This window comes from Notolepis coatsorum, assembly GCF_963971535.1.
Source record: "Notolepis coatsorum genome assembly, chromosome: 2".
Lineage (NCBI taxonomy): Eukaryota > Metazoa > Chordata > Actinopteri > Aulopiformes > Paralepididae > Notolepis > Notolepis coatsorum.
The window spans coordinates 106,649,786-106,663,919 of NC_140166.1; the positions used below are offsets into that span (position 1 = coordinate 106,649,786).

A 14,134-nucleotide genomic window follows, 5' to 3' on the forward strand; every position below is an offset into this window, starting at 1 on the left:
ATACCTCCTTTTTCAATTTGATTTGTCTAAGATCAACCAGAATGGTCATGTGAATTCTGAAGGGTGGAATCTTTTATTAAATAGTATTTTCTTTGCATTAACTCTATTATGTACAATTTGATGTACATGACTTCACCAATATGTACTACTACTATACTATGACTGAATCAAGTCAACCCCATTGTCATAGAAATGCTATCAGTGTTCCCTTCAGACACCTTGTGTGTGTAGATACAGTTTGTACAGATGTGTTTCCAGCCAGACAAGTCCTCCTATTAGAGGTGTGAAGGTTGGGCCACTTCCTTGGGAGTTGTACATTCGCTACAGTAGAGGCTTTGAGTCACTGTATTATTTTGTCCTTTTTTTGTGGCATTGTGTTTCCATTTTAAATATTTTTGGAGATGTTCATTTAACCCATGAGATAATTTAGCTAGCGCCGTAGGAAAGAAAAACAAGTACGTGAAACAAGAATCACATATAGACCAAGGAACATAAAGGAAGACTGATTGAAATAAACGTCTACATTTCAACTTGATGAGGATCAGTATTTATTTCAATGTGTTTTTATTATATATAAAGTACATTGCTCATGTGTATACTATATATATATATATATATGAACTGGGCACATCATTTAAACTCAGTAATTTTGGTTCAGTTTATATCAAACATTGGCCAGTGGACCAGGGCAAGTCCCTAGAATGTTGTTTAAAGGGTAGCGTACATATTATAGAAAATGGGGGTTTCCTAGTTATTGTATGGATTTGACAGTCTGAAATGTTATTTAGGTGCTGGGGAAATGATGACTCCTTGCTCTTTGACCAGGTTTGTTTACAAGCCTAAACAAGCAGTTCAGAATTGCTTCCCTGCAATTATGTGTTTACTTTCACCAATTTGCTTTCATTAATCAATTAGCTGTGCTTTTTGGAGCCAGGGACACTGCTTACCTGATGTACTGCCCAGTATGTAAACGTGTTTTACTCTTGGGTGTGGGGTAGCCAGGCAGGAAAGGACATAATTAACAAGAAATCTGTGTGTTAAGCCAAAAACAGTGTTTTCAATACAAGGGAATACGGTGCTCAAACATATTCAAATTAGATTTTTTGTAAAGAAAACATGTTCCACAGATTCAAGGAAGTCAAATCCAATTGTTGACAAGCTGGCATACATTTCTAGTATTTGTTGCCATGTGAATGGATATATGCAACTTGGCAATCCCAGAGACAAATGACAAACGGTTCCCGGTCTCAGAGATCCCAAATCTTTTTTTTTGTTGAGAAAATTGAGTAGAGAATCAATAGTTTAACATGTGAAATGGGGTCTCGAAAAAAATAAAAACAAATTTTTAATCCACACCTTGTAACCCTTTTGGTCTGTAGAGCTGTGATGGTGGTAGTAACAGGATAACAGGGGGAGACCAGACGAATGGACAACTCACGTCCACCACATGTTTTAAAGGAACACGCCAACATGTGGGGAAATTAGCTTACCGTCTTCTCCAGAGAGAGACAAGAAGATATATACCAGTTTCCTCTGTGCGTTCAGTATATCTGGCTGCACGTTAGCCTATAGCTTAGCACAATGAATGGAAGCGGACAGTGACGGGTAGCCTTCGGGAGAGGTGTTAGTTGGACAATGCCTAGGCTACCCGTCACTGTCCGCTTCCATTCATTGTGCTAAGCTAGGCTAATGTGCAGCCAGATAGCTTTCTACTCAAAGCACAGAGAGGGAAACTGGTATCTATCTTTTTGTCTCTCTCTGGAGAAGACGATAAGCTAATTTCCCCAAATGTTGGCGTGTTATTTTAAGTTAACTTTTTTGACACACTTTTACTACATAGATTACCTGTAACATGCGCTTTGGATTAGTGCATGAAAGCACAAGAAGTACCAAAAATACATTGCAAGTAAAAATTTACTTGTAACACTTAATATACAGAAAAAACATACTTTCAGTGTGGACAAATATAGTAGTTTAGACTTGGGTTCCTCGTATTATTGTGTGTTCAGATTTTTCCAGGTAGTTTCCTGGCACCAGGCCAGTCAGTCCATTCTTCTCCACAGTCCACCAGCCATCAGCACCCTGCTCCAGCAGCAGCATCACATCGCCCCTGCTCACAGACAGCTCCGCTGGGTCCTGTAGCAGCACAGGGGAGCCAACAGAAGAGTCACAGCAGTAATAAACTGGACTGGTCTGACAACACGCGATAAGAAAGGGCCAATCAGACTGTAACTGAGGGGTACAATTCCCTGACTGTATTGAATAAGTATGGTATCATTAAACCACTACTGAGTTATGTACTTTACTACTGGCCATACAGTACACAGGTATATGTGATGAACACCCACACAATAACACGGCTTAACAAAGAAAGTCCTGTTTGGAATATTTATTAGAAGAGCATCAATATTATCTTACAGTATTGAGAATTAGAGTCGCGCTTGTAAGGCGAAGAATGTGCATGAATAGGTCAAGAGCGTAAGTCCATGAGCATATTACGAAGGGGATAATTAATACCACCTGTAGCATAAGAATTATATAAGGTACACTCGTAGGTCAGCTGGAGATACTAGGGGGGTTCCCTCCGGTTGCAAGCCAGCAGGGGAGAGGATTTGTCGGAAGCAAAAGTCTGGATCAACGAGGAATAAAGAGACTCCAGGTACAGGAGACGGTGCAATAATCCCTTGGTCCGTAGACAAAGCAACAGCTATTCTCCGGTATGCACTGCAGCATGGATGAAAGCTAGCCAGCCTCTGAGTCCTGGAGGTGGGCTCGACGGGGCTCCTCACAGGGTAAATCCCACACGGTAGTGGGGGTAGACGGTTCTCTGCTCCAGCAGCCACAGGACCAAAGCAATATAATCCAGCCGAAAAGGGCTCTGCATTCGTCGGGGTAGGTTATCCAGTGTACATATCCACCCGGTTCTCGTCTAGGGCTCCTCGGATGGCGGCACAAGGTTAGGCCGCCCAGCCTGGATAAGCACACTAGCTCGGTACGATGAAACGTTGGTAATGCTGGTCACTGTAGAACGGTAGCCGCACGATACACTATACATAATAGACTATTACTTAATAATAGAATAGGTCGAACTCGACGATACAGCGTTAAACTCTGACACTTCAGCTATCAATTTGCACGCGGTCTCAATGCTCTATTTTGGGGCAAAACGGGCCCACTTCACCGCACGTTGTATCGTGGTGAAGGCTTCTGCTTTTAGTTACTAAGTGCATCTGTATCCACCTGCGCCGTATTTATACGTAAGGTGAATAATCTAGTACCAGCCTTATTTCTGTCTCGTATTACTGCGCAAACCTGGGCATGTTGAGACATGTCTTAGCGGTGACTTTGAACTAGACATTGGGGGGTATGGCCGTGGCGCCTAGGGGGTCGCTGTCCAATAGGAGAACGAATATTATGGTCTGGCCTGTACTAGGTAAAGGGATATTCCGTGTATATGTACAAAGAATATACAAGGGATATCAGACGATATACAAATACTATACAATATATCTCAAGTAATAAATATATATATTCGGTTTAATCTGACCCTTTGTAACAGCCGCCTCCTAATTAGTCCGCACCTAATTAGATAAGCAGAGACAGATTAACCGCCTTGTCCACTACTCAATGTCCATTGTGAGGAGTAGGGCAATTCACAAAGTCAGGGGGTCATGGTCGTCATTAAGAGAGTCGGGGAGCCTTGGCAACTCTATCAGCCTCGCCACGGGTCGGGTGTATGTCCGCCCCTGGACGAGCACTTCTGCCGCTCTGACCTTTCCGTCGGCACCAGTAATCACTTTGCTTACGCGGCCGGCCGGCCACATAGCTCGGGGTAGTGACTGGTCGATAATCATGACGACTGTGCCCTCCGTCAAATTGTCTCTTTCTTTTACCCATTTCTGGCGGGTCTGTAGAGACGGTAGATAGTGGAGGAGGAAACTGTTCCAAAACTTGTCAGCCAATACTTGACTGTACCTCCACATTCTTCGGCCGTTCGCTTCCTCAGGTCTGTACACTGTCTGTGGGAGCGCGGGGTCCAGCCGCCCCATCAAGAGAGTGTTGGGGGTGACTGGGTCGACATCTGCTACATCACTTGAGACGTAACCGAGGGGCTTTGAGTTCAATACTCCCTCGATCTCCGTGAGGACTGTCGTGAGGACTTCTTCCGCCACGGTCTGGGCCCCAAGCACGGCGTACAGGGCTGTCTTTATTGAACGTACTTCTCGTTCCCAAGTTCCCCCGAAGTGAGGGGCATTCGGGGGGTTAAACTGGAAATCAATCTGAGAGGGAGCGAGGTGGGTCTTAAGTTCTGGGCCCATAGCTTGGAAGCTCTCTCTCAGCTCTCTTTCTCCGCCTTTGAAGTTTGTCCCGTGATCAGACAACAATATAGACGGTTTTCCTTTCCGCGCTGTGAATCTCCGGAAAGCCATAAGGAATGAGTCCGTACTCATGGTTGGAAAGAGTTCTATGTGTATCGCTCGGGTGGTCATGCATTTGAATACAATACCCCACCGCTTCTCCGTCCCTCTTCCTTTCTTCACATACAGCGGGCCGAAACAGTCCATACCGGTGGAGTGAAAGGGCTTGTCGCCGAGTCGGAGGCGACAGGGGGGTAGGTCAGCCATCCGGGGTATACTGGGCTGTGCTCGCCACTTGCGACAGTCTAGACAGGTCCGCTGGAAGCGTCGTACTGCTTCTCTTCCTTGCAGTATCCAATAGCGACGTCTGATCTCAGCGAAGACTCTCTCTGCCCCGGCGTGGTGCACGTCCTCGTCGTATTTCTTTATGATGAGCTCTGTGACCTTGTGTCGGCTGTTGAGGACTATCGGGAACTTGACGTCATCCGTTAAGTCTGGGGCCCTTCTCAGACGACCACCCACTCTGATGAGATTATGGGCGTCGCTCTCGGGGACCAAGTGGAGCAGTCTGCTGTCTGACGGGACTGGCTTTGATCCCTGCAGACAGTCTAGCTCGTCGGGGAACAAGTCTCTTTGGGCTCGCTGTAGCAGAAGGAGTTCTGCTTCTTCGTAGTTAGCTGCATTAATGTCAGTAGTGGAGGGAACCTCAGGGTGGTGCCACAGGAATGTCTTTAGCTGCGCACTCTCAAGGGTAGGGCAGTCGTCTATGTTGGGATCTGTGGGGACTGGTGTGTGCGTCAACCCACAGAACATAGATTTCTTCATCTCTGCCTCCTCTTTACTAGCCTCCCGTGGGGTGGGTGTAGGCCACTCTTCTTCCGGGAGCTTGAGGAACTCGGGACCGTCACTATAGAGATTGTGACGTGTGAGGTCATCCAGGGACATTCCCCGTGTGATGACGTCTGCTGGGTTCTGTTTTGTGTCCACGTACCTCCAGCATGCTGCTTCTGTTAAATCTTGGATCTCTGTGATTCTGACTCCCACGAAGACCTTGTATCTACACGAATCGGACTGGATCCATGTGAGTACGGTCATGGAGTCTGACCACAGGATTGTTCTTTGCACCGGGATGGTGAGTTCACGTTGGATTAACGTGGCGAGTTGCGCTCCTACTAGGGCTGCGCAGAGCTCTAGACGCGGGATCGATTGTTGCTTGCGGGGGGCTATTCTTGAACGAGCCAGGATGAAGGCGGTATGTATTTCTCCTCCCTCCTCTCGGGCCCGCAAGTAGGCCACCGAACCGTAGGCTACTTCGGAGGCGTCGCTGAAGACGTGCAGGTCCATCTGACACGTCTCCAGCCGCACTGTGGGTGGGAAGTAGCTGCGGCGTATGTTGACACCTGGGAGCGAGCTGAGTTCTGTTTCCCACTCTCTCCATGTGGAAGCAAGGTGGTCGGGTATGGGGTCGTCCCAGCCCTGGTCCTTGTCCCATAGCGCTCGTACAATCATCTTTGCCCTGGTGGTGTAAGGTAGAATACATCCCAACGGGTCATATTGTCTGGCGAGTGTTCTGTATACACTCCGTCTGGTGGTCGGTAGTGAAATCGACCTTCCCTGCTCCTTGGTCAGGGGTGTGTGTCTATAATGGAGCGAGTCTGTTTTGAAGCGCCAGACCAGTCCCAATGTCATTTCTTGGGCTTCACCTGGGATGGTCGCCATCCAGGTCTCGCTGCTTGCTGCCTTGTCCTCTGGGGAGAGGCTGCGCAGTACTTGAGGGTCGCTGCTGGCCCACTGCCGGAGATCAAAGCCGCCTTTGATCAGGGAGGCGCGGAGCTTGAGTAGGAGGGCCTCGGCCTCTTCTGGCGTCGAGACGCTTTGCAGACAGTTGTCCACGAAGAAACTCTTTTCTACACTTTGTCGGACCTCCTCGTCAGCTGCTGGGTCCTCTGCGACATGTTTTTGCAGTGCGAACGTAGCACAGCATGGGCTGCATGTGGTTCCGAAAGGGAGGACTTCCCATTGATAGATGGATGGTTGCTCATCCCCGATCCTCTCTCTCCATAAGAACCGCAGCAGGGGCTTGTCCTCTTCCACTAGTCGCACCTGCAGGAACATCCCTTTGATGTCGCCGCTGATGGCCACCTTGTTCTGGCGGAAACGTAGCAACACGCCTAGTAGAGAGGGGCCGAGTGTTGGGCCGGGCAAGAGCTCTTTATTCAGATTTTGTGATCCGATCTGGTAGCTGCAGTTAAACACAATACGATCCTTGCCGTTGTGGTGGACCTTGTGGACCTGGGCCCTCATGCATCAACGTGTTCTACGCACAGATCTGTGCTTACCCCGTGCGTACGATCATTTCTAAGCAAAGAGTGGGATTCATCAACTTCAACTTGAACTTGACTTTGTGCGTACATCTACGCACTTTTCAGACCTGGCGTACCTAGCGCCCAGTGGTAGAATATATTATTACAACAAGGAAATGAGCTTCTGTGCATAATAACACTGGCACGTTCTGTACGAACCGTAGTTCATTATAGTTCATTGTAAAATAGCAACAGTAGTGTAATTATGGTCAAAACCCTATAAATAGCATTTGGAATAATAGATCTTTCTCTCAGAATGAATGCAGCATGGTTTATATAGCGTTATCGGAATATACGGGGTGTAGGCTACTGACTGACTGCGCTCCGCGTAGCTTGATTGATTGATTGATTGAAAAGTTTATTAACAGATTGCAGAATGGGTACAGTACAGTACAGCTCAGTACATACAATTGTTAATTGGGGATGCAGACCAACTTTCGTCTTGTTTACATCAGGGTCCCCCATTTTCAATTCATCATAAATCATAAAGCTCAACTCGTTATTATTCTGCGCAGACCGCAGAAACACGGGAACGTTTTGATTATATTTAAAAGGCTTTACGTTAAACGAAACAAGTGGAACTTCGAAGCTGTAAGCAGAATACAAGTCATATTAATATAGTGTTCTTCCCCCTTTTTACTGTATAAGAAAGAATAGAAAACGCATTGCAATGACACTATAGTGGACAGACTATGTATATGATGGGATTCAAGTTCATGTATTGAAAGGCAGGCTATCATACATGCAGTGAGATTCATTGTTCTTGTATATGCTCTCGTATTATATTGTTTATATAGGCTACCCAATACTGACGTCAAAATAGATTGTAGTATGCCTCTAGAAATCATATGCAGCAGGTAGAAAATTGACGGGAGATCCATCGCGATTTGGAATAAAATTGAGGAGAACTTTAATCCATGGGGTATTAATCAAACAACACGGGAAAAGGCAGTCATATTCCAGCGCGGTCTTTATTAGCCGACAACAAAATAGATGCATCTAAAAATCATATAGCCAATCGAACACAACTAATAAAGGCATTCATATTACAAGCACGGTTATAATATGACACACAACCAACGCCAAACAGTGGTCAACGAACGGTCTTTATTAGTATTTTGAGCTGTCCAGGCAGAATTGCAGCAATGGTCTTAGGGAGCCGTTGATATCTGACATCACCGTTTACAAATCCGCCTTTTATTTATCCCACAATACGCGATAGTGTCTTCTTGGTTCGACAGCAGTGAATTCTCCGTGGAGTTTCTCGGAGTCCCGCTCGGGTCGGTCCATTATTTCACATCCCATGGGGGGTGTTTCCTCATTTTCATGACCATATATGGATAATCATGCACGAGCATTGACGGTAGAACAAAGTGGTATTCATCAACACGGAGGACCATAGAGCCTGCGTACGCACGTGTGATGAATGCCGACTTCCCTGTGCGTACGCTAGTTCTACATTCCGTGCTTACGTGTGGAAGTAGGTCAAGTTCAAAGTCCACGTTGATGCATGAGGGCCCTGGAGTCGCCCTGGCAATCAGTTGCTCCATTATCTGCGCTTGTAATCGGTCGCGCTTGGCTTCGCGCTTGATGTGAGCGAGGTCGCGCTCTGCTTCGCGCTGGGCTTGGGCTGCGTCGCGCTGTGCATTGGCGGCTTCGCGCTGTGCATCGGCGGCGGCGCGCTGGGCATTGGCGCGGTCTCTTTCAATATTCTCTTCCGTCTGGAGGCGTCTGGTCTCCAGGCGTATGCGGTCGTCTTCACTCCTTTGCTGCGCCTGGAAGCGCTCTCGCTGGGTCGCAGAGTGTTCGCGTTCACTAAGGGCTTGCGCTTGGAGTTGCGCGTGGAAGCGTTCTCTTTGGTCTGCAGATTGTTCGCGCTCACTCAATTGTTGAGCCTGCAGGCGGTCTCTTTCCATGGTAGAGTGTTCGCGCTCACTTTGGTGTTGCGCTCGGAGGCGCTCTTGTTCCATGGAAGAATGTTCGCGCTCGCTAAGCGTCTGTGCTTGGAGTCGATCGCGTTCAGTGGAGGCTGCCAGGGTGGCGATAAATGCCTGCGCCAGCATCTTGTCCGCCTCGCTGGGGGAAGACACTGATGGAGGTGATCGGCTTCTGGCAGCGCTCGCTGGAGATCCGCTCTCCTGTCGCGCTCCGAGGAGGTCCATCTCCTGGGTGCGCGTCTCTTCTGGTAGTGGGTCGGGTTCCGTCCCTGGAGCGCTTTCTTTATCCTGGAGCTCTCCGGGGACTGTCCCGTTGACGTTGTCGGGGGGTAAAGTCATGTCATGTCCCTCCTGGTCCCCCCCGTGAGCTTGGTCAGCTACGCTAGAACCCACTAGGGTCTCTACTGGCAGGGTCGCCTGGTCGGTAGGGTTTGACATACTAGGTAAGGAGGTGGCTGCCGTCTGCGCTGCGGGCGATCTAGCTTAGGAGAACCGTTTGTGGAGTGTTCATCGCTGGCCATGTCTACATCAATATTATACTAATATTACGCTAATTACCATCCGGCTCGAAGGACCAATTGTAACTGAGGGGTACAATTCCCTGACTGTATTGAATAAGTATGGTATCATTAAACCACTACTGAGTTATGTACTTTACTACTGGCCATACAGTACACAGGTATATGTGATGAACACCCACACAATAACACGGCTTAACAAAGAAAGTCCTGTTTGGAATATTTATTAGAAGAGCATCAATATTATCTTACAGTATTGAGAATTAGAGTCGCGCTTGTAAGGCGAAGAATGTGCATGAATAGGTCAAGAGCGTAAGTCCATGAGCATATTACGAAGGGGATAATTAATACCACCTGTAGCATAAGAATTATATAAGGTACACTCGTAGGTCAGCTGGAGATACTAGGGGGGTTCCCTCCGGTTGCAAGCCAGCAGGGGAGAGGATTTGTCGTAAGGAAAAGTCTGGATCAACGAGGAATAAAGAGACTCCAGGTACAGGAGACGGTGCAATAATCCCTTGGTCCGTAGACAAAGCAACAGCTATTCTCCGGTATGCACTGCAGCATGGATGAAAGCTAGCCAGCCTCTGAGTCCTGGAGGCGGGCTCGACGGGGCTCCTCACAGGGTAAATCCCACACGGTAGTGGGGGTAGACGGTTCTCTGCTCCAGCAGCCACAGGACCAAAGCAATATAATCCAGCCGAAAAGGGCTCTGCATTCGTCGGGGTAGGTTATCCAGTGTACATATCCACCCGGTTCTCGTCTAGGGCTCCTCGGATGGCGGCACAAGGTTAGGCCGCCCAGCCTGGATAAGCACACTAGCTCGGTACGATGAAACGTTGGTAATGCTGGTCACTGTAGAACGGTAGCCGTACGATACACTATACATAATAGACTATTACTTAATAATAGAATAGGTCGAACTCGACGATACAGCGTTAAACTCTGACACTAGCTATCAATTCGCACGCGGTCTCAAGGCTCTATTTTGGGGCAAAACGGGCCCACTTCACCGCACGTTGTATCGTGGTGAAGGCTTCTGCTTTTAGTTACTAAGTGCATCTGTATCCACCTGCGCCGTATTTATACGTAAGGTGAATAATCTAGTACCAGCCTTATTTCTGTCTCGTATTACTGCGCAAACCTGGGCATGTTGAGACATGTCTTAGCGGTGACTTTGAACTAGACATTGGGGGGTATGGCCGTGGCGCCTAGGGGGTCGCTGTCCAATAGGAGAACGAATATTATGGTCTGGCCTGTACTAGGTAAAGGGATATTCCGTGTATATGTACAAAGAATATACAAGGGATATCAGACGATATACAAATACTATACAATATATCTCAAGTAATAAATATATATATTCGGTTTAATCTGACCCTTTGTAACACAGACCATTCTTTTAAAACTTTGGCCATTCCCCTGGCTCTTTTTTGCGTTTATCGCATTTACTCTGGTCAAGAATGACCGACAGAAACAGGCTGAAGGGGTACAGATGGGGGGGAAGACACTCTGGGAAAGGCACGGCTGCAGTCCGGGATTCGAACTCGCTAAACCCCAGATCCGTGACGAGCACGGTTGTCCCCGGCGCCGAAATAGCGCTCGAGGTACGTGGTGAGCTACTGGAGCTCCCCAACACAGACCATTCTACTCGAGGGACTATATCAGTCTCTTTGACATGTGGGTTTCAAGTAGGGATGTTCGATATTGGATTTTTTACCGATATACCGATATTGTCCAACTCTTAATTTCCGATACCGATATCAACCGATACCGATATATGCGGTGTTGTCCCCCCCCCCAAAACACAACATTATGCATACTTTTCACAATAAATAAAATAAGAATTTGTTCTTACTTACTTGCCTGGGTAAATAAAGGTTAAATAAATGAAAAAAAAAATTATAATAATTTGAAAACCGATACCGATAATTTCCGATATTACATTTTAATGCCAATACCGGCCGATAATATCGGTAGGCCGACAATATCGGACATCCCTAGTTTCAAGTCTTGTCTTGATGCAACAATCAAGATGCCCTTCTTTTTCATAATCATTTACCATTACTGAAACATTTGTAAGTTATTTTCTGCCGATTCATACTGTATCTGAAAATGTGTCACACCACAAAAACCCATGAAAGTCACCACATCTGACTAAAATACTAAGTATAAGTATACTTAAAATACTAAGACTAATTATACTTATTTCCCAAAGTTGTACTTGAGTAAACCTGTTAAAAGTGTACTATTTTGATAAGCAAAAGTAACCAAAAATACATCATACAAAAATTATTAAAAAAAATATATATATATATTTAAGCACATCTTAAGTACAACTTTTAACACAATAGTAAGTACAAATGCAATGGTTTCTATTAAGTATACTTTCTGAATACATAATAAGTATACAAAATATACTTAAAAAAAATATACCTAAGTATACTTGGGTAAATCAGTGATTGAATGGCGTTTTCACACTCACCCGTGCGAGGTAGTCATAAGCAGCCATGTAGCTCTCCTCACCGCTTGATGCAACAGTGGCCACCGAGGCTGCTTGCTGCTGGTTGCTTGATACAGAGGCGAAATCATCGTCTGCATTTTCAGCTATAGAAACAGATCAGTGTATAATATGAAATGTGATATATTGCTAAAAGTCATTTCTATTCAGTATACAGACATGACAACAATCAATTATTATTATTATTTTCTTTGTGTGTGGTCTTTGATTGGTATTTATTCTTTGATGGCCCTACTATTTTATTTTTATATATTGTTCTCAATGTCTGTGTAAAGTGCATACGCGCAATTATGTGTAATGCACTTGATATTTGATGAGGATGATGATGATGAAGTATCATTAGTGAAATACATTTTGAATACTTGGGATGGGGGGGGGCTTATGATTGATCTTATGCTTCTAATGGGTCCACCTCTGAGGCTTTTTACAGTAGGTGTCTAGCAAGAACCATACCAGTCTAATGTTGACTTTTCAATATTACCAAAGATTACCCCTATCTTTAACAGTGGTCGCTTTCACACAGGGGCTGTTTGGTCCGGACTTTCGGACCAGAATTCGATAGTCCGGTTTTTCGGGTCTGTGTGAATGCGCTTCGAACTCGGTCCGTGGACCAAGCAGGCAAACTCTAGTCCGCCTGAAAACGTAGGTCTCGGTTCGGCTTCAGCGGACCAAACGCGAACCAAATATAGGAAGTGATTATTATTACCACTGCTTGCAGCACTCACTGCAAAACAAGCATACTGCATCTAATCTCTCTATCTATCTCTCTATCTCTCTATCTCTCTATCTCTCTATCTCTCTATCTCTCTATCTATCTATCTATCTATCTATCTATCTATCTATCTATCTATCTATCTATCTATCTATCTATCTATCTATCTATCTATCTATCTATCTATCTATCTATCTATCTATCTATCTATCTATAGATAGATAGATAGATAGAACCCCCCTCAAACTGAACAGTGACATCTCCTTAGCAAATGATCTCAACTCCTTCTATGCGAGGTTTGAGGCTGTGAATAACAACACCAGCCTACAAACCACGGCAATGGGGGGGGGGGGTCTGCTGATGGAGACTCAGTGTTCAGGGTAACAGAGCATGAGGTGAGACGGATCTTTAAAAAAGTGGATATCAGGAAGGCAGCAGGACCGGACGGCATCCCCGGCCGCGTCCTAAAAGTCTGTGCCGACCAACTGGCCCCGGTATTCACTGACATCTTCAACCTGTCCTTGGAACAGGCCGTCATCCCCACCTGTCTGAAGAAGTCCACCATCATCCCTGTACCCAAAAAATCTACGCCCGCTTGCCTCAACGACTACCGCCCTGTAGCCCTCACCTCCATAGCCATGAAGTGCTTTGAGAAGCTAGTGAAGGGCTACATCTGTTCCTCCCTCCCCATCAACCTGGACCCTCTGCAATTTGCATATCGCCCCAACAGGTCCACGGAGGACGCCATAGCCCATGTGCTGCACACAGCAGCATCACATCTGGACAAGAGGAAGGGGAACTATGTGAGAATGCTGTTCATCGACTACAGCTCAGCATTCAATACCATAGTCCCCTCCAAACTCATAGCCAAGCTCAGGGACCTGGGCTTGAACTATGACCTGTGCCAGTGGGTCCTGGACTTCCTGACGGGCAGACCCCAGGTGGTAAGAGCCGGCAACTGCACCTCCTCATCCATCACGCTCAACATAGGGGCCCCCCAGGGCTGTGTTCTGAGCCCCCTCCTCTACTCCCTGTACACACATGACTGCGTAGCACAGCGGAACAACAACACCATCATCAAATTTGCTGATGACACAGTAGTGGTGGGCCTGATCTCTGCCAACGACGAAAGGGCCTACCTGGAAGAGGTAGAGAACCTGTCACAGTGGTGTCAGGAGAACTGCCTCTCCCTGAACGTCAGCAAAACAAAAGAGATGATTGTGGACTTCAGGAGGTCGGGGGTCAAGGACTACAGCCCCCTCAGCATCGACGGGGCACCAGTTGAGAGAGTGAACAGTTTCAAGTACCTCGGAGCCCACATATCCGAGGACTTGACATGGACCACACACATTGACAGTGTTGTGAAGAAGGCACGACAACGCCTCTACTTCCTCAGGCGCCTAAGGAAGTTCCAAGTCAGTCAGAAGATCCTTAGGAACTTCTACTCATGTACAATAGAGAGCATCCTGACCGGCAACATCACCTCCTGGTTTGGGAATAGCACTGCACAAGACCGTAGCAGACTACAAAGAGTGACACGTTCAGCCGAACGCACAATTAGAGGGGGGCTTCCCACCCTCCAGAACATTTACAACAAGCGGTGCAAGGGGAAGGCTAAGAGAATTATTAAGGACTCGAGCCACCCGAACAACTGCCTCTTTGAACTGCTGCCGTCAGGCAAGCGATACCGGAGTCTTATGGCGAGCACAGAAAGACTCAGAAGGA

General features: G+C 46.7%; 1 protein-coding gene across 1 annotated transcript in view; it reads right to left on the bottom strand.

Annotated features, from left to right (window-relative positions):
• Positions 1 to 1,913: 1,913 nt before the first annotated feature.
• Positions 1,914 to 14,134, bottom strand: part of LOC311223481 (proline-serine-threonine phosphatase-interacting protein 1-like) — an 80,445-nt gene continuing 68,224 nt past the window's right edge. Inside the window, exons 14-15 of the mRNA XM_084308267.1 lie at positions 11,662 to 11,783; positions 1,914 to 2,136 (exon numbers count right to left, since the gene is read on the bottom strand). Coding sequence (XP_084164393.1) covers positions 1,975 to 2,136; positions 11,662 to 11,783 — 284 coding nt within the window. The 3' untranslated portion in view covers positions 1,914 to 1,974. The remainder of the gene's footprint in view (positions 2,137 to 11,661; positions 11,784 to 14,134) is intronic.